General features: G+C 54.8%; 1 protein-coding gene across 1 annotated transcript; it reads left to right on the forward strand.

Annotated features, from left to right (window-relative positions):
- Positions 1–534: 534 nt before the first annotated feature.
- Positions 535–20136, forward strand: Inava (innate immunity activator). Its single transcript, XM_051183209.1, has 10 exons — positions 535–1023; positions 7262–7410; positions 8045–8169; positions 8680–8796; positions 9412–9637; positions 13375–13428; positions 14181–14406; positions 14846–15022; positions 18027–18699; positions 19986–20136. Exons 1-10 carry the CDS (start codon positions 563–565, stop codon positions 20076–20078), a joined length of 2301 nt encoding a protein of 766 aa, XP_051039166.1. The 5' UTR covers positions 535–562; the 3' UTR covers positions 20079–20136.
- Positions 20137–20520: the final 384 nt, after the last annotated feature.

The following is a 20520-nucleotide window of genomic DNA, read 5'->3' on the forward strand; positions in this document are numbered from 1 at the left end:
CTCCTCTTCCCTGACCCTTATCCTAAATTGCCTAGGGCTCCTAGGACCAGCTGTGTTCCTCTGCCCAATATTTCTTGTAACAGCCTGCCTGTCAACGCCTCCCTTAGCACACTCCTCTGAGCAGGCTTTGGGGACCCTCGGCCTGCGTTGGCCTTCTCTACTCTTGTTCGTCAGAATCACAGTTGCTTGATCTAGTCTGAACAACCCTCTGCGTGCTGGAGTCTGAACTTAAACAACCACCCTACTCGGTCCCGGCAAAGGGCTGCACAGATGTAAACAAAACCTACGAAGAGAGGAAAGCGCAAGCCTCGAGTGAATGAAAGGATGATTTGGCGGGCTCGCAGCTAGCAGCAGGAGGCGCTGCCCAGGGGTGTGTGCCTTGCAGCGGGCGCGTTCTGCCCGCCACCCCTAAAGAGGCGACCCCGGTTCGATGAGCCGCCGTCGGGGCCTCAAGCAGGGATCGGCGGGGAGGGGGAGGGGGAAGGGCACGCTGTCTCTTTTCATTCCTCCACGCCGGGGTCTCTGGAATGAAAACTGCCCCCAGCCGGGCCAGAGCGAGGGGATGAAAGGCGGCCCTAAGACCTCTAGTCAAGCCTCGTCCCGCCCGGATTTCGGAAAGCGGCCCCAGCCAGGGGTGTCCCGCCACGCGGCCGCCCGAACGCGGGAGGCAGGGGGCAGCGTCACCCCTCGCTGTTGCCCCCGCAGGACGCACACTCGGGCTGGCACTGTCCCATCCCATCGTGACGCCCCGCCCCGAGTCCTGGGATCAGAATCTCGAGTCCCTTCTAGCATCTTCCCCTCCTTCCGCTGGGCCTTTGGTATGCCCCAGGGGACAGATGTCTTGGGATCTTTAACATTTGGGATGCTGCAAATGCCGAAGTTAAATGAAATACCTCCGGGGAGGGGAGGCCCGGGAGATCCACGGGGAGAGGGAAGATGGGCGGGACCAACTGGTCCTGAAGCTGCGCGGAGGGCGCGGGGGGCGCCGGGGCAGGCGCGGGGCGCCGGAGCTCGCTGGGACAGGTAAGGCGGAAACTCAGTGAACGGGACGCGGGGGAACTGGGGGAGATCGAGCCCCTGAACCCCGGTCTTCATCCCCAGTGGAGTGGGTCTTGCAGGGGACTGGGGTAATTTGACCCAGAGATCGAGAATTCCAGAATTCCCACCCCAAAGCTGTTTCCAACGGCTCAGCCTTTCTCCTTCGACCCTCTCCCCCATGCCGGTGGATCTCCTGGCCAGGTTCCGGGAAGCCAGAAAGCAGGCAAACAAAAGGAGACCAAGTCCCAGGCCGGCCTGCAAGGGGAGGGCGCCGTGGGGGAGGGGCTGGGGCGGGGGGGGGGGACAGGACAAAGGGGCTTTTTACGGAGAGCCTAGAGGTTTGATTTCAGGGTGCATCTCCGGCCAGCCCGAGTTCTCTTCCCCCCTCCGGGCTTAGTTGGGGTGAACACCTTTCCCAGTGTCCAGGGAGGAGAAAGAAAAGAGAAAATAGTAATGAGGGGGGATGGTCTTCCATCCCTCTCGCCCAGAGTCCTTTCCCGGCTGTGAGCTCCCAAGGCTGGCCATTGATTTGTTAATTCATTAAGTAAAGTTGTGGGAATGCAGATGCCTGTACTTTACTGGGCGCTGTTGGGGACGTGGAGATAGATGGTTGGGATGAAGGTGTCGTTTTAAAAACTTTGACTCCTAGCATATCAATCACAGGAATCTGAAGAAGGAACTTCGGGGCGGCGGGGGTGGAGGGTCGGGGGGGGGGGAGAGGGAGGAGGGGGAGTGGAGTACGGTTGGTTTCAGGTCTGTGGGAGAGTTTGGAAGAGGAGGGCCCGGGGAGAGCTGCCTTCTAGTGCTACGCCAGGAAACCTCACTTCCTCGCCAGTCGGTGGTCTCTCTTGCTGCTCTGGAACTCGGGATCACAAGCTCCCGCAGGGTTCCTAGAGTCGGGCGCTGAGTTCCAAGTTCCAAGCCACCTCTGGAGTGCCCACCTATTATTCCCTTGGTGTTGCCCCCTCCCATTCCAAGCCTGGCGAATGCTGAGTGTGGATTGGGAGTATTTACACATTAAGGGTCAATGCACGCAGGTTGGTCTGTAGGTCCATTACTGAGCAGGGGCCTGCTACCCGTTTCCAATAGGAGTCTTACTACTGCAGGGGGTTTCTGAAAAAGGAAGGAAGGAAGGAAGGAAGGAAGGAAGGAAGGAAGGAAGGAAGGAAGGAAGGAGCTCCTAAAAAGCTCCACTGGCACAGCTACCTGCAAGGAGGCTGAGAGCTGTTGGTGAAGACGGTTGGTTCTCCCTGAATAGTGGGACTGAAGAGTAAGCAAAATGCTGGTTGGTTGCTGGGCTTGCCTCTTTGCAGGATACATATTTCTGGGAGGCGTGGGGGTTTGGGGGGGGCTTATGTTCTGCTTGAGGGGGTTTGAGTTTGTGTTTCAGTGTCCTGGCTTCTTCTGCTCAAGTCCGTTCTTGAAAAGCTTGTTTCAAGCAGTGAGAATCATTAGTGAAGGCCTGGAGGCTTTTCCTGGAAGACTGTTTAGGGAATTTATATCCTGGTGTGTGTGTACAGGCCTTAGCCCAATTTTGATTTTTGTCCTTGAATTCAGATGGTGTTACCTGAGGCCACAGTTCTTAATTGGGTCCAAACCTTACACCTCAGGCTGTAGGGGCAGCATCAGTACCTGTGGCTCTCCCGTGAGGTCGGTTTCCTATCCCACCGGTTACATGTAAATAGCTTCATTCATGGGTTGCTTGAAACGACCCGTGTGCTGTGTGTCCTGTTTAATGTTAACGATGAAGTGTACAAGTTGTGGCGTTTTAAAGTGGTTTCAGAACTGCACGCACTTCAGCAGAATTGGGCTACATAACTGGTCTCTTTATTTTATACATTAAAACAAACAAAAAAACACAAAACAAAAAACAAAACTGAGCTGAGCTGATTCCAGAAACTCTACCACTCTCCCTAATTGTAGCTGGGTGGTGGTGGTGGATGGGTCAGGTCAAGACAGCTCAAGCCCAGAGTCAACCCCTGAAAGACACTGGGAGAGCGAGCTTGTAAAGCTGTTGGGGGATGGGAAGGGGCAGCAGTGTTGTGGAGGATTGGGGGTGGGGTGGGAAGGCTTGTGGGTTCTTTGGGAGGTTCAGAGAGCATGCTCCCCACAGTGGGGAGGGTCTGTCCCCTGTGAGGGCCCCTCGGCCTCTGCTTAGGGAGAGGAGGAGGTGGTCAGCCTGCAGGACTCCTGAGCTAGCATTGTTTGGAAAGAGGGTGTGTACAGGAATGTGAAGATATTCGAGGGGGTTTGTATATAGAAGGAATGGGGTTGTGAAGACCGGCACCTGAGAGGTTGAGAATAAGGAAGCAACTTAGGACCTGAGTCCCAGAGGTGGGAAGAGGCAGAGGCTCGAGAGAGATGCAGACCTGTCTGCAGTGAATCAATCTTTAGCCTCTGGGAAGAGGCAACGGTCAGCCCCAGCTCTTGTATTCTAAGCAAGTTTTCATGTGCTTGTGGGTCAGAGGAAGCTGCCTTTTTGCAGGGAACAAGTGCCTTGCGTTTGGAGAGCGGGCTAAGGGTTGGAAGTCACTGTAGCTCTCCTGAGGAGTGACTAGACTGTTCAGCTCAGGGTCCTGCAGAGCATTGCTGGGGGTGGACGCCGATTACAAGATGGGAATGCGATGCTCCTGATGGTGCTGTAATGAAAAGGAGCCAGCTTGGCCCTCCATCTCCAGCACCCTAGAGTCTCTGTAATAGCAATCCCTCCTGATTTTGTTGTCCACTTGGTTTCATTTCCTTTTTAGGTGCTGGTTTTTAAATGGGGGACCTCTGACTTGTACTCTACCAAAACCTTACACGTACTCATTCACAGCTGTCGCCTCCTCCTCCTCTTCCTTCTTCTTCTTAAATACAGTGCCTTGCTTTGTTGCCCAGGCTAGCCCTGAGTCTACAGGCTCATGTGATCCCCCTGCCTCAGATCACAGGCAGTTGGGGCCTGCAAGTTGCTACAAGTGCCTGCCACACAACCCGCAGCTCAGCCTGAGGCTTTTAAATCCTAATCTTGGAAAACCGACGCTTCAGTCACCTGTGTACAGGGAGAGCAGTGATCCAGTGTGTGTGTGTGTGTGTGTGTGTAGATTTATGGATGATGCTTCCTAAGGACAGCAAATTTTTTACTCTTTTTTGGGGGGGGGCTTAACATTCCTGAATTTCTAGAAAGAGAAAGTGAGGTAGAAGGGAAGGAGATGGACAGAAGGACTCTGAAGCATCTCATAGCTCAGCACACTGTATTAGGGTTCCTTGTGGCTATGGAAACATGACTGTCACCTTTTGGTTCCCTTTCATGGGGAGCCCCTTTCCCCTGCTCCCCTCGGCCCGGAAGTGCAGAGGCCTAGGAGCTGCCTGCCGGCAACTGCCAGCAGCCGGATTAGTTCAGGGAAGGACTTGCTCACCTGCTCCTCCCCTCTGACTCAAGTCGTAACAAGTAACCTGGTTCCCCTGGCCCGGCAGCCTGGGAGGGACAGCAGGCAGGCGGGACCTGACGAGAGGGAGAGCCAGGGGGCGGCCATCAGCGTGCAGAACTTGCTGGAAGCAAGAGCTCTAGGTGGCCTGCCTGTGACCTGGGAGACCCCGAGGTGGCGTGAGAGACACCCCAAACCCCTGATCTAGACTGAGCTCTGGGGCAGGTGAGAATGGGCTCTGTGTGTGTGTGTGTGTGTGTGTGTGTGTGTGTGTGTGTGTGTGTGTGTGGGGGTGAGGCCAGTCTGTGTTTGAGCTGTGTGCAGACCAGGAAAGGGAAGGAGCCCCTGGCCAGAGGCGGCTATCATTCCCCTACCCGTGAGGTTATGTCTGGGCTCTAGGGTAACAGGGGACTGAGGAGGGTCTCTGTGAGAGGCCTAATTTCTAACAGAGATGAGCTGGGACGGAGAGGGCCTGGCTTTGGGGGTCCATTTGTGATGCTGAGGATCCCCAGTGGCCTCCCTGAGAGAAAGTATGCTGGAGTTTCCTCCCTCCTCCTGAGACTTTCTTTCTCCCTCTGGCTTTGTCTGGGATGGCTTTGAGCAGGTGGGCTGCTTCTGGGCTGCCTGGAGGGCCAGCAGGGGCAGACAGACTCCTGAGCTGGGGGTGGGGCTGTTACCTGAGCTGCCTTTATCTACAGCCAGACCTTCCACACCTAGACCCCAGCTCTCCTGGCTTGGGTCTGGGCTGCCCCTGTGGATTCTGGGGAAGGTGTGGACATCATTGTCAGGCTGGTATTGCCCACAAGGTCCTAATTCAGACATGGGGTCTGGGAGGAGCCTTAGGCATGTCTGATTTTCATTGCCCTTGAGAGGAAAATTGGCTCTTTGGAGGCCAGAGACCCTCCTCTGCTATCTCAGGAAGCTGCACAACTGAGCGCATACTCCAGGTCTCTGGACCTGTGTGTGCACTTTGCCCTGCGTGCAGCAGCAAGGGAGCCCGTAGCCTCCTGTTGGGCCCACCGTAAATGCCAGAGCCTTGAGGAGAGAAAAGTTGAAGGAGAAGCCATCCTAAGAAATCCCTTAGTCTTCCAACGACCGCCCCTCTTGTGTGTAGCAGCCTGCGCCCCCCTGAGAGGCTGGGCTTGAGTTGTTTCAACCTTTCAAAGCACCTTCTTAGTGGTTAATAATTAATTAGCCAGTGTGACTAATTAATTGATGGCTTCCCCTCCCACTTACCCCCCTCCCTCGGTCCAAAAGCACAAAGCTCCAGGTGCCAGCTGCCAACCCTGCTAGTCTTGGTCCTGCTTCCTAGATGAAGATGAGCTTGGCCTCTTCTGGGGGGGGGGATGCCCCGAGGTGGGGGGGGAGGCCCAGCCGCCAGCTTCTCTGGGCTAGAAAGGGTAAGGATTTGAGACAGATGGCCATTATGAACTGACACTCATCCTAACTTCCGGGCAGTCCCAGGCGGTACCTGGCCAGTCCTTTTGGTGTGTTTGTAAAGGTAGCACATCGACTTTTATTGCTTTTATTCTTGCCTTCATTCTCCAGACTTGCTTGGGAGATTGAAATCCCAGGGTGCAAAGTACAGGTTGATTTCCAGGCTTTGGTCTTAGCCATGGCTGATCTCCGTGCATCAACGATAAGCTGTGCTGTTGACACAGCCTATTATAGTTCTCCTTACAGCAGGCCTGGGGAGCCTGTTCTGACAGTAGCGCCCCCTCCTCTCTGCGCTTTGCTTAGCAGCCAGCTCTCCCAAAGAGCACCACACTGCTCTGCAGGGACGAAGCCCCCCCTTCCTTCCCCTCCCCACCACACCCCTGCAGCCTGTGTGCTCTGTGGAGGCAGCAGGATAAGTTCCAGACAGAAACTCTGAAGGACTTTTGGACTCTTGCTCAATGGGCTGACTCAGTGAGGAGGTGGCTGGTGGCCTGGGCCCCACCCACCCCTCCCCTGCTCTAGCCAACAGCTGCCAGCCCTGGCCAGCTGGGATCCCACTGAGGGTGTGGGTTTGGGAGAGAGATAAGGGGTGGTCACAGGTGTTTGGGTGGGTGGTGTGCTGGGCTGCACCTACACCACCAGAGTGCCGTGCGGGCATAGGGAGACAGAGAAGCTGGTGTTTTCCTTTCCATCCTCCGTAACTTCCAGTCTGCTCTTGCCTCCATCAGCTCCCAGAAATCCAAAGACCACACCCTCCTAGCTGTTGGTTAAAGAGCAACTCAATAGACCCCTCCCTCCTAGCTGAGGGGTACAGAGCAGCCCAATAGACCCCCTCCCTCCTAGCTGAGGGGTATATAGTCTGCCCATTAACTCCTGCGTGGGAAGTCTCTTAGGTACACTGGTGGCTCTCGATTTAGGACAATTCTCTGTCATGGAGTTGCTTCCTTGACTTTCCAGTGAATGACCAGGTCCAGGCAGCAAGGCCCCCTGGTCCTCAGGCCCCAGACCGGCCTTGGCTTTGTGCTCACTGCCCGGCCATTTCTTGCAATGCTTTTAGCCAGTGAGACAGCGGGCCATGCCTCACGCCTCCTGTGCTGTCAGGGTGAGGATGGCTATACCTCACGAAGACATCTCGTCATGTCCTGCCTTTGCCACCCTGTCCCGTCCTCCGCCTTTACATCGTCTCTCTGTTCCTTTTCCTGTTCTTGAACAGCCAGCCACCCGTTCAGACCTAGTGTGTGGGGGGGGCGAGGCTGTACCCTCAGAAAATCTCTCACCCCAGATCATTCCAGAAACCCAATCCTCACTTCCATTCCCCTACCCTAAGCATTGAACCGCAGCAGGCTTCATAGAATGCTTGTGTTGTTATTTTCTCTTCAAAGCTGGGAAAGCTCCAGGCAGCCTACACGTCCTGGGCCAGGCTGGGACCAGCACAGCCCCTTCTTCCTCTGTGCCCCCTCCCCCCAGAAATTCATCATGGAGAGTAAGGATGAGGTCAGTGATACTGACAGTGGCATCATCCTGCAGTCTGGTGAGTGGCCCAGGAAATTCCCCTGCCCTGGCCCCTGACTCCAGACTGAGTCGCTAGGCCCTGGGCTAGGCCAGTCAAGCGAAAGACTCCCAAAGGGTTGGGAGAGAGAGGCTTCTGTTGGGGAAGTGGGGGGACTGGAAGGTCTCTGGCACCTCAAGGAACCGCGGTTTTCCTTGCTGGAAGGCACCAGGCAGGCGTTTCTGTCCTATCTGGAGTGGAGATCTGCTGTGTCCAACTTTAGCTGCAGCGATTACTGAGAAGCTGAAAATCTTATCTAGCTAGTGTGTTAATGTCCTGTGTCTCTTCTAAGCCTGAGCCCGTGGGTCTAGTCTGGCCTGGCTTTGAGACAGGAGAGAGAGGAGGGGGAAGACACAGTTCTGACCGTGAGTCCCTCCCCCACACAGGTCACCTGGTAGGACAGACAGCTCTCTCCCTTTGCTCTATAATGTTACCAACCTTTGGGCAGCCAGGAGACATGATGTTTTGTGGTCGTGACACAGACCTTAGCAACTAGCCTGTAATTTGTGGGCAAGCATGAGGCTGTAGGGGTGTGTACCCTCCCGGAGGTGGCCAGCAGTGTCCCAGGGATGCCTTGCTTCAGGGTTCTGAGCAAATGCCCATTGTCTTCCCGCAGGTCCAGACAGCCCTGTTTCACCGATGAAGGAGCTGACCAGTGCTGTGCGCAATCAGCAGAGGTCCCTGGAAGCCAGGCTGGAGGCCTGCTTGGAGGAACTGCGCAGACTCTGCCTGAGGGAGGCGGTGAGGCCCCTGGAGCCCCTGCCCCTACAGACTCGGGGTTCACCCCGAGGAGCCCTGGAGCTATATTTTTTGGGATATCTAGGCCAGGGGGAAAGCCACATTTTTAAGGAGATCGGAAATCAGATTGAGGTCTGGACCTAGAGTCTCCCTCGTGTGGGTTTGACCTGGACACTGGGTAGAGGGAAATTAGACCTGGCCGGGGTCCAGGTGCTAGAAGAGGCCAGGGGTGGAAGAGGGGCCATCGAGCTGGAAGTGCACTTCATAATTGTACCTTGGGTCAGGGTAGTCCTCAGGAGGAAGAGGCCAGAGGGAACGGGAAGGCAAAAGGCAGGGAGCAGCGTGTGAGCTTCAGGGACGGGAATAAGAAGACAACTGTGGCTTGAGGGGGTGAGGTGCGCGGGAGCTCAAGTATCCCGCTGATCCCACAGGCCCAGGCAGCGTAGGACCAGTTTTAAATGGTTGGGCAAGCGGAGAGGGTCCTGCCTTGACTCTGCCCCCCCCTCCCCGCAGGAGCTGACTGGTACTTTGCCTGCAGAGTATCCCCTTAAGCCAGGCGAGAAAGCGCCCAAGGTCCGGCGCAGGATTGGAGCAGCGTACAAGCTGGATGAGTGGGCCCTGCACAGAGAGGTGAGGAGTACCAGGGGTGATCGTCACTGCGCCTCATCCCCAGAAGCCAGCTCCGGACGCAGCCGGGTGCCCTGGCCAATGCCCACCATCCAGTGTGGGCGCTGACTGTGTTAATCCGGGGCTTGTCCTCGTGGGTAGCCCAGATGGCTCTGAGTAAGCCTGTCCAGTCAGCAGCTCGAGAGCTGGGAGCTCGAGGGACAACACTGGGCTTGGCCCTAGCGGGCAGAGGATTAAGAATACCACTAACCACCACAGAGAAGCAGCGGCCAGGGAGGTTGGGGTCGCATGAGGCCTGCTCTTTCTCAGCCTAGGTGGAAGGAGGTGGGTGGCCCTGGCCGCAGGTGGCCTTCCCCTCGGAGAGATTCTCATGCATTGATGTGCTTGGTTCTTTGGGGTCGAGGGAGGAAATTGCCCCACTTAAGTCCTCTCCCAGCCCTGCACGGCAGGTAGCTGGGGTGGGACTCTCAGGCTACCTTTGCGCCCTCCCTTTGCTGTGTGTCCGCGGACACCGCTGCCAGCTCGCCACGCCACCGGGTCAGAGCGCCTTGGAGTCCTCCGTTCCCCAAGCGCCAAGGACTGACTCTTCTTGGCCCTCACTCCCAACCCCCGTCTCAGGACCCCCTGAGCAGCCTCGAGCGCCAGCTGGCCCTGCAGCTTCAGATCACCGAGGCGGCTCGCAGGTTGTGCGCGGAGGAGAACCTCAGCAGACAGGCGCGCAGGCAGCGGAAGCATGCAGCGCTGCAGGAGGAAAACAAGCTGAGGGAGCTTGAGCGCTGCCTGGGCGATCGGCGGCGGAAGAGCGAGCCCCCTCCCGTCACTGTCCCCAGCAGCATGGGCAGAGGTGAGCCCACGTCCTGAGCCAGAGCGGTGCAGGCCTCGCGAAGCTCCGCCCCCTGTACTTTGCCGCATGCTGATTGCCTGTGTTCATGGTTCACGTTAGTACCATCGGGGTACTCCCTCCTGGGTCGGCACAATGTATCCCACCAAAGCACCTGCACCCTGGGAGATCTTCTCCATCCCATTTCCACCTTCTGCATCTCCGGCGTAGTACCCCACTTTTATAAGACTTTATAGAGAGGAGGTGTTTTCTCTGCTTGATCCTAACCCAAGGGTTTATCCAGCCTGGAGTATTATCTTCAGGGTAAAGTGCAGTGAACCAAAGGTTCTGCGGTGACGCTCTGGCTTCTAGCTCCAGTCGGGGATTGGCTGCTGCTATGGGTAAGCCGGTCACTGATGGGCTCCGGGCCGCCTACTCGTGGGTGTTGAGGCTGAAATCCAGTTGTGCCCTCACAGGCCTTTCAGTGCGTGCAGCTGTCACAGTCAGGGTTGCTGGCTTTCGCATCTCTGCTTTGCCGGATTGTGCTTGTAGCTTAGTGCCCGAGCCCTGACCCAGAGCTGAGGCTGTGGGGCAGGCACCTCAGAGCCAGGGCCAGCCAAATGACTTCAGTGTGTCCAGTCTGGTGAGCTTTTGAGCCCCGAGGTGGGACTGTTTTCCTTCGCCCTGACCCAGATCTGGCTTGTCAGGTCAGGACGTGTACTCCCGCTCAGCCCTGCCCCCAGAAGTCTCTTGCCCTGGCCCCGGCCTCGTCTCAAGGAGGTAGTGCTAGGGACCAGCTGATGTTCATTGTAGCCTTGAATCAGAGCTTCAGGCTCAGCCCCGGGAGCAATAGCCTCCCTCGTGCCCATGCGCCCATCCGCGCACAGCAGCTGGGTTCTTGCCCAGCTGTTTTTGTCCCTGGCTGGACACACAAGAGAAGCCTGCAGGTCCTTCCTGGTGCGCATGATCCATGCCTCAGGCAGGCGTTGCTTTCAGAGCCTGTGACTTAGTTCAGACTAAGAAGCGTGTGAACAGACCAGCCTTGGTCACCCTTGGAAATCTGGAGCAGATGGCAAAGAACAATGTGTCCTTCCGTGGCATGGCTGACCGGGAAACCCATAAGAGCCTGGGACTGACCCAGGGCCTCATGCGCAGACTCTGGCCCCAGTGTAGGACACCTCACTCTCGCTCCCCAAGGTTCTAAGGAAAAAGGCATCCTCTGTCTGCCTTCCATTCCCCACAGGCCCTGGGTATGGGAAAGAGCTGCTGACCGAGGCATCGTGATCCCCAAGGGCGCCTCTTTCCTGAAGGAGCCATTAATGATGAGCTGTGTCCTGTCCCGGCTGGCCTCAGCTCCTCTGGTCCCTGTCCAGCACACACTCTTTGGGAGCTCCTTTGCCCATACCTGCTGCCATCGCTAGGAGCTTCTGCTCCGAGTGGGGCTTTGGGGGGAATGTCACTACTGCTGCCGTGAGGCTGATGACACTCCTTGCTGGAAGTGGAGAAGCCCGCCAGGACATGCTCTGGCTTAACCCTGTGTAGGAGGCAAGGGGCTGTGGGTTCTCAGGGCCTTTCGCCCAGAGAAGACAGAGGTGTGACAGGTGTGCGGAGGAACCAGCTGGCACAGCGAGCGACTTGCTTGGCTCCAGCACAGACCCTGCCCTCCAGAAGGGCCTGAGGTTCTGGGTTCTGGTGTCCTCACTTGGGAGCTCTGAACTAGTCATTCCTGTTTTGTGCCCACCTGGGAAGGAGGAAGTAGAGAGAGATTAGTAATTAGTTTGAGGCTAGAGGGTGTTTTCAACTAAAAAGGGAAAACAAGCAAACAAACCAAAAAAAAAAAAAAAAAAAAAAAAAAAAATCAAAATGAAAACCCACCCTGCTCCTTTGCACACAAGCGTTATTCATTTGAGAAAGTAATTTGCCAGATGAGGGTAATTAGTCACTTCTCTGCAGGTGGCAAGGGGAGGTCAGGGTTTGAGCTGATTTACTAGGAGGGAGCCAAAGAACCACCCCCTGAACTGCTAACGTGATGGGCGCTCAGTCTGCATTTGTTGATTGGCGGTGTCCGTCTTGAGCAGCCCCATCTATGGGGACCCACAATGGTAAAAATGCTGTGCTGTGTAGCTTTGTAAGTATGGTTTCCTAGTTACGGCTCTGCCTGGGGTATTCTGCCGTGTCTGTTGGGGGACAGCCACGGTAGATAGGTGAACCAGGACCTAGTTGGGACCGGGCGGAGATAGTGAGCATCTCAGGGACCACTTATGTCTGGAGCTTATCCTCCCAGCAAAACCAATATGTCTCCAGGCTTCTCATAGCATTCTACCTTTGGGCCCACAAAGCTGACCGCCTTGTTTACATGAGGACTTAGAGGTGATGGGGAATGATGCATCCTGCCCCAAGCCTACGATTCGAACCCACATTGCCCTAGTGCAGTGGGTAGGAGAGTGGCACTTGGGTAACTTCTTCAACTTGACAGTTGCAAAACTTAAAACACTTTGTTCTCAAAGTGTTTTGTTAAAGACACAAGACAGAGGACCAGAATTCAACAAGAGGAGGAGGATGTCTCTTCACCGAGCCCCAAAGCAAAGGTCAGCTCTTAGCCATGTAAAGCCTTGGCTGGCTACTCGGCAGCCTAGCCGCGTAGCCGCAGACGGTAAGAATTGCTATAGTAAAGTTGATGTTTGGTTTTAGTTACGGATCAGAGGTTGGCAATTTCCCCCATAATCATCTGGGTAGCAACTATTTTAGACTTTGTGGATTGTATAGTCCCTTATCAAAACTAACTCTTCGTAGAACTCTGTAGAACTTTCTGTGCTGACTGACAGGAAAGCTCATCAAGGGGCGTGGCTTACTTAGAGCACAGGCTCTAGTCAGACTGGCCAGGTGTGTACACTTCGTTTGCAGCCTTTTTGGCCCAAACCTCCTTACTGGGCCAAGACTGGTTTCCTCAGTTACCTGGAGCTGATAGTGTCTATCTTAGTTGCTGTGGATTTTACATGAATTCGTGTTTGCAGCATAGTCAGGAAAGTACTGGCACAGTAGAAATATTGGCCATCGTTAATGTTTCCTCGTCTTCATTCTGGAACAGTTGGAAATGATTTCTTGGTTCTGTCTGGGTCACTCGGGGTTAGCCACAAAGCCCAGGGCACTGCACCTGGCTCAGGGACAGGAGAGAAAGTAAGGTCCCCTCCAGTTTCCTGAGTGACACGTGCTCTTGTTCCACATGGGTCCACCATGCGCCGTTTCCCCCAGGCGGCTTGCACAACACTAACAGACCACTCTTAGGGCCAGCTGGCCGCACCCTGACGGAAGTTGGTCTCGTAGTCCCCACAGCGCCCCCTACCCCAACTGCAGGAATTCTTACGTTTGAGACTCTGGTGTGGCGTTACATTTGCGATGTTTGAAGATTGTAGATGCCTGGCAAAGTGCTCTTCATCCCAGAGCCTTCTAAAATGGCTCTCGGTTTTTCCCTGATTATTACTAGGAAGTCCTGCTCTTGTTGGCCAAGGGGAAGTCCATGGTCCAGAGCCTTGAGATGGCTTACTCAAGGTTGCGTGGTTCAGGACAGAGCAGGGTTAAAATCACCTTCCCTGTCCCCAGCCTCTGACTGTGAACCTTTGTTTTTAACCTCTAAGTAATGAGTTCCGGATACATGTTTTATCGGGTCGTGGGTATTCCCCGGGGGAACTGAGCTGCTGTCCTGGCAGAGGGATTGTTCTGCTTAACTCTGGGCTCATTGTCTCACTTGTCTTCCTCCCCAGAGCTCAGTGCCTCTGATGACAGCTCCCTGTCTGATGGGCTACTCCTGGAGGAAGGTGAGATGGGCAGTTTGGGGACACAATCCCGTGGGGATTTGCAGGGTTCGCTAGAAAGGACTCCCAGTGGGACTGCAAGGGTTAGGGCGCTGATGAAGGCAGGGGTCCCAGCCCAGGGTCTGTCTTGGGTGTGATGTCAGTTCCTGTGTGTCCAGGCCCGTGGCCCGTTGAGGGTGGGGGATGTGCTGGGCTCCCCTTTCAATCGCTAGCCTGGCTCTTTAACCGTGGCGTCTCAGCTTCCCTAAGGCTGTGTTCCAGAGCCAGTTAGAGCCAATGAATGGTCCACTCAAAACCATTGCCGTGGTCGGTCGAAGAGACGGTAGCATGGAGAGGAAGTACAAACCTTGTTTAGGATGACTGAGAGTATGGAGGGTCAAAGTGGACACACCCAGGGTGTGCCCAGGCCAATAAGGAAACAGGGCACCTAGGTGACGCAGGAACAAGAAGCCAGCTACCTTCAGACAGGAGCAAAAGCTAGAAAGTGGGGAAGAGTGAGTCAGCAAGGAAGCAGGTGTAAAATTTAAAGGGGGCTGGGAGGGAGGGGGAGGGAGGGAGGGGGAGGGAGGGAGGGGGAGGGAGGGAGGGGGAGGGAGGAGCCCCCCCCCCACAGAAGAAAACAGCTTCTCTTATCTGGGATTGGGGCTCTGGCCTGGAGCAGTAGGTCAAGACATTGAGGGGAGAGAGCTAGGCGGGACTGTGGAGGTTCTTGCTGAGCCGGTTTTCCCCAGCCTCTGCCTTTTCTACCCCTGCAGAAGATTCCAAAGCACCAAAACCTCCCCCAGAGTCCCCGGCGGCGGCGCCACAGGCACCACCTTCGCGGCCTCTCCCACCCCAGAGCCTTGAGGGCCTACAGCCAACAGGGCCTGAGTCTGGCGGCCTGGAACGCGCCCCTATCCAAAACAGTCCGTGGAAGGAGACCAGCCTGGACCACCCCTATGAGAAGCCCAGGAAGTCTTCTGAACTCAGTAGCGAGTCCAGGTCAGGCTCACAAAGTGCGGGGCTGGCCCCAGCTGGGGATGGGGAAATGTGCAGGTGGTCACTCTCCTTATTTGTGTGGTGCCAGAGGCGCGAGCCTTTGGAGTGCTGACTCTGTACACCATTTCTACTGGGGCCACCCACCTCTTGAGCCTTTAAACCAATGGTTCTCAACCTGTGGGTCCCCACCCTTGGGTGGTGAATGACCCTTTCACGGAGGGGGGGGTTGCCTAAGACCATCAGAAAACACAGATATTTAAGTCACAGTTCATAACAGTAGCAAAATCACAGTTATAAAGTTGCAAAGGAAATAATTTCATGGTTGTAGGGGGGCCCACAGCATGAGGAACTGTATTAAAGGGTCTAGGCATTAGGAAGGTTGAGAACCGCCATTCCAAATAAAGATATTGATGTCACTGACTCATCTCTCATCCCTTTACAGCAGCCCGGCCACCACGCCTCAGGATCAGCCCAGCGCCTCTAGCCTGTGGCTGCTGGATCCTGCCACCTCCTACCACGCCGTCCCCATCCGGAATGTTCCTAGCCAGCGGCAGGGCCGCACCAGTGCTCCGGCTACCCCTGAGATGCAGGGCAGAAGGGGCCAGTCGCAGTCCCTGAGGTAAGAAGGCGCCCATTTCCATCCCAAGCTGTGTGGGTACGGCTCAGGCGCCCTGGTGTTCCTTTGCATCCCTGTCTGGGGTGCCTGTCTGGAGGGGTAGAGGCTGCTGCTCCTCAACAGAGCCCAGAGCACTTCATCCACAAAGGAAGCTGCTTTCCTTGACGCAGCTTTTCCAACCTTGCCCTGTTTTCTCGCGCTGGCAGATTCTGGTTTGTTATTGGTCACTGACCATGCCTGCTTCTCTTTTCCAGTTGGTTCTCGTTATTCACGGTAGTTGTGGTCTACATACAACACGGCTGTAAACACACGCTCTCCTACAGCAGTGGTTTTCAACCTGTGGGTCACCACCCCTAATGGACTCCTAAGGCCATCTGAAAACACATATTTACATTGCAGTTCATAACAGGAGCGAAATTACAGTTCTCAAGTACCAATGGAAGTAGTTTTATGGTTGGGGGGAAGGGTCACCACAGCATGGGGAATTGTGTTTAAAGGTCCCAGTGTTAGATAGACTGAGAACTACTGTCCCTTAGGGGAATACAAGTTCTGGTGATGGTGTTGCTCATTAACTGAGATATATACATACATATGTCTCCTTGTTGAACATGAGTTTCTGTTGAAGGATGGTTTATATTTAAGGGCACTCTCAATATGCCTGTGGCTTCATTAATGCTGAACTCATGCCAAATGACACTGCAACTTACCCTGGATGAAGTTAGCCTAGCCGTCTTGCCTCACTTGCGGGGCCATTTTAAATATCAAGAGGCCAGATGTGGTGCCGCCCATCACTTAGGAGGCAGAGGCCGGAGGAGCTCTGTGAGTTCCAGGCCAGCACGGTCTACAGAGCGAGTTCCGGGACAGCCAGGACTACAGTGAGAGACCCTCAAAAGAAGCAAACAAAAAATGTCAATTCCCCCTCCCCGGGTCCAAAGGATGGAATAAGATAACAGCACACGGACGTCAATTTAGCTCTGTTTCAGCGTGGGCAGAGCTGGGGAAGGGGCCTGGGGCTTCACGAGTGGCGGAGAAGCTTTCGAAATGTCCCAGCTATTTTGTTATGGCTGCTTGTCTAGCCTGGCCTGGAGTTCACCTGCCTCAGCCTCCTTGCTGCTGTGCCTCTGTGCTACCGCACCACAGCCAGCCTCTCCTGGAGATGGGCGCTAGAAGCAAACCCGAATTCTTTTCCGCACCAAACGCCCAGGGATACGTGTTAGTTACTTTTCTCCTCCAATGCTGGGACAAAACGCTTGACAAAAAAGCAGCTCAAGGAAGGAGGTCTCACGTTGGGTCACAGTTTGAGATGCTGCCCATTGTGTAGTTGTGTAGGGGAGGCAGGAAGGCCAGTGGCCATCACAGCGTATCTGCCATCAGGAGGCAGAGAGAGATGAACGCCAGTTCCCAGCTCACTCTGTCCCTCCCTCCCCCCTCCCTCCCTCTCTTCCTCCCTCCCTCCCTCCCTCTCTTCCTCCCTCCCTCCCTTCCTCCCTCCCTTCCTCCCTCCCTGCCTTCCTTCCTTTCATTCTTTTGGATTTTCAAGACAGGGTTTCTCTGTGTAACAAACCTGGCTGCCCTGGAACTCGCTTTGTAGACCAGGTTGGCCTTGAATTTAGAGATCCTCCTGCTTCTGGCTCCCGAGTGCTGGAAGGCGCCACGCCTGACTTCTTTATATTTAAAATGGCCCCACAAGTGATGCTTACCAGTGCTGCATTAAAGGAATGTGAGAGATGCTCAGCAACTCTCAGTCCTTTTAATTCGGCCCAGGACTCTAGCCCACGGACAGGTGCCACCTTCTCATTTCAACTAACCCAGTATAGAAGAAACTCCCTCACAGATGTATCCAGAGGTTTGTCTTGTAGGTGATTCTAGACCCTGTCAGGTTGATAAGATTAACCATCACAAAAAAAGACGCTATGCATATTGACTTCAGAATTAGCAGATCAATTTTAGCAAGTAGAAAATTGGCAAATAATGAAAGTCAACTGTACATTTTTTTTTCAAGCCCCCACTACCTGGTAATAGTTTCAGTAAGTGAGGTACCTATCACCAATTTATAAACATTATAAACAATGTCTTTGCACAAGATTTTTAAAAGGCAACCAAGCCCCATACCCAGTATGTAAACAGAGGAGGAGTTAGGTTTTAGCCCTCTGTGATCCTGTACTGCATGTATCTGCCCTTTGGAACACATGAAAGCTTTTCACATTTTAAAAAAAGATTTAATTTATTCTGTATATAGTGTTCTGCCTTCATGTCAGAATATGGCACCAGACCTCTTTGTAGATGGTTGTGAGCCACCGTGTGGTTGCTGGGAATTGAAATCGGGACCTCTGGAAGAGCAGTCAGTGCTCTCAACCTCTGAGCCATCTCTCCAGCCCACTTTCCACATTTATTAAGCTAAATGCTCGACTACGTCTAACCAAACAGGGTCTGAATGAAACACTACCACAGTGTGCCCTAGCTGGCTGAAAAATGTGACAAGTATATCACAGAATGTTGGCCCTTCCAGTCTGTGAATCTGTGACCTGAATCGCTCAGAAACCAAAATACCTTTGAAAATCACAGATGTATAGGACGTGTACAAATTCTTTTTGCAGGCCTGGGGATTGAACCTAGTATTTCATGCACGCTAAGCAAGTATTCTTCCCTCTGAGCCACATTCCCTGTCCGTCAGAGTATGGCATTTACACTGTATTAGGAATTACAAAACCCCCAAAAAAGACCGAAGGTCCACAGGATGGTAGTGTTCACCTGGTTTATGCGAGGGACTCGCGACCCGGATTTTGTGGTTCAGGACAGCACTTGTGGGAATCAGTTTGTCCTGATGCAGAAAAGGCTAGAAGGAATGGAGCAGGCGCAGTAGAGCGTGAAGGGAGGGAATGCGTTACAAGCCTGGGGAGGTCTGACCAGAGTGCTGGCTTTGGGATGGAGCACTGGCCTCCAAATTCGTAACTCATCACTCCAGTGTGACTCGTCCCCAACGCAATGCTCCGGCTTTCTTCTTCAGAGTGGACTCCTTCCGAACGGGCGCGGAGGGCCGCGGTCGCAGCGCCTTTCCGCGCCGCCGTCCCACCCATTACACGGTGACCGTGCCGGACTCCTGCTTCACACCCAGCAAGCCCCCGCTGCCACACCCTGCCTACCGCTCTTGCTCTGAAGACAGCGGCTCTGATGTCTCCAGCATCTCCCACCCCACCTCGCCGGGGAGCAGCAGCCCAGACATCTCCTTTCTGCGTCCCCTCTGTCCTCCGGAGCCACCTCGCCATCGTGGCGCCTGGGGCCCAGCCTGTGGCAGAGAGCTGGCCACTCACTACCCTAAACTTCTGCTGCCCGCTGGATACTTCCCAACGGGGCGCTATGTGATGGTGGCCGAGGGCCACCTGCCACCCGGCGAGTGGGAGCTGTGCCGAGCAGCCTACGACGAGGAGGGTGCGCCCCTGCGCTACCAGCGGCTGGTGCCCTCGCACAGCCGCATCGTGCGCACTCCCTCGCTCAAGGACAGCCCTGCGGGCAGGGCACTCAGCAAGGCAGCCGTCTCCGAGGAGCTCAAGTGGTGGCACGAGCGGGCACGTCTCCGGAGCAGCCGCCCCCACTCACTGGACCGCCAAGGAGCTTTCCGTGTTAGGAGCCTGCCTCCCGGGAGGGAGAGCTTCGGCCGGGTCCCGGGACCCAGGACACAGGTATAGCTTCCCGGGGGTGGGGGGGGTGGGGGGGTGGAGGCATTAGATCAGCAGGCTACTGGCCTAGAAATGCTCACCTAGGAATATTAGGCCCAGACACACACACACACACACACACACACACAGAGGGAGAGAGAGAGAGAGAGAGAGAGAGAGAGAGAGAGAGAGAGAGAGAGAGAGAGAATGAGAATGAATTTCCTCTTGGCTTCCGAACCCCCTGAGGTGCCTCTTACTTGTACCTGTTGTGTCTAGTGCGAGAGCACATACCAATGTGCCCCAGTAGAGATCAAACACACAGACAGCTGGGGAGATTCCCCCCCCACACACACACACATACGCACTGGCTTTCACAGATGATCCACACAACAGATAAACTTCCTCATAACCAAATGTGCAACCCAAATTAACCCCTGGAATTTCCTGACTCGAGGGCCCAGGGCAAAGGGAGAATCTGGAAAATGGGCGAAGGTCTCATAGTTAACAGCTAGAGTACCAAGTTCTAACCCCAGCCCCGGCTCTTACAGGTTACAATGCTCCTGTGGGTTGCTTAACTTGCGGGCTTCTGTTTTCCCCCATCTAAAAGATGGTGGTAGTAAGTGAGCACTGTCATCGTGTGGATATGAGGCTAAAGTGATTAGAGCAATGCCCAAGAGTGCTGGGTAGGTAATAATATTGTCGCCAGGGCCTAGGTTGTATCGGTAGTATGTAGGATTAAGAACACCCTGACTTGGGGCTGTATTTCTTCATTCTGAGAGAGAGGATTCCAGGCATGAATCCTTTCTTTATTCTCCCTTCCTGATTCAGAAGGCTAGGCAGGGGACATGCTCTAGAAGTCACCAACAGGCTGCTTCTTTGAGATCCCAGCTGCACCATCCTCCCCGCCCCCAGGTTCTCTGGGCTGTCGCAGCTGCCATCGCTGGCTGCTGCGCAGCACCCTGGCCCAGTCCCAGGCTGACATGCTTACCCTTCCTGCGAGCTTGGACCTGTCTTTGGTCTAGGCTTGGCCCATCCCAACCTGTCAGACAGGGACGATGATGAGACATGAATCCAGGGAAGGTGGGGAAGAAGGTCAGGGTGCCCGTCACACCCCAAAGAACCTGGAGTGGTAAACAGGCCCTCGAGGGGGGTGGAACCTGGGAACGTCATTCCTGGGGCAGGCGGGAACAGACCACCCCGCTTCAGTATTGATGATCCATGCCTTTGAGCAGAAAGAATGGTGTGGGTGGCTCTCAGTGCTGACTTTTCTACCGGGTTTGCTCATCTGTGCCTCTGTCCCCCTGTGGCAGGTGCCCCCAGTGTGTGTACTCCGGAGGTCACCAGACGGGGTTCCCGTGCAAGTCTTTCTGCCCGAGAATGGAGAGATTATCAGCCAGGTGTAACGACTCTGAAAGCCTTGGCCGTGGCTGGAAAAAGACTTTTCTATTGGAGCTGGGGCTGAGACCCCTCACCCCTAAGGGGCTTCTTTCTGCTCTCCTACCCTCATCGCCGGCCGATGACTCAGAGCCGAAACCTGTTTTTTTTTTACATGAGTGTTTTCCGGAAGTCCTGACCTGAGGATTTGTGTCTGTGATTTGTCTTCAAGAGTTCCTATAATATGATTATACTTTATCTCCCCCCCCCCCCAGCCTGGCCTTCTGGACTTAAGGTCTTGCTAGGCTAATTGACAGCGTTTGTCTCCTTATGCGGGACAAGTGGCATGAGGACCCTTGGGAGTCCCTGATGCTCTGTGCCTTCTTTCTGCGGTAGCTGCTGGTTCTCAGTGCGGGAGGTGGAATGTGGTACAGGACAAGGACCCCTCCCGTTTCAGATCTCTGGGTACCA

The sequence above is a fragment of the Phodopus roborovskii genome, unplaced genomic scaffold (assembly GCF_943737965.1).
Source record: "Phodopus roborovskii unplaced genomic scaffold, PHOROB, whole genome shotgun sequence".
Taxonomy (NCBI): domain Eukaryota; kingdom Metazoa; phylum Chordata; class Mammalia; order Rodentia; family Cricetidae; genus Phodopus; species Phodopus roborovskii.

Bases quoted from the DNA above. Each gene is read 5' to 3' on its own strand.
- Inava (XM_051183209.1), top strand. From the start codon at position 563: ATGAAAGGCGGCCCTAAGACCTCTAGTCAAGCCTCGTCCCGCCCGGAT. The intron at 1,024-7,261 runs GTAAGGCGGAAA...TTCTCTTCAAAG, and splicing joins GCCGGAGCTCGCTGGGACAG to CTGGGAAAGCTCCAGGCAGC. The intron at 15,023-18,026 runs GTAAGAAGGCGC...TTTCTTCTTCAG, and splicing joins GGCCAGTCGCAGTCCCTGAG to AGTGGACTCCTTCCGAACGG.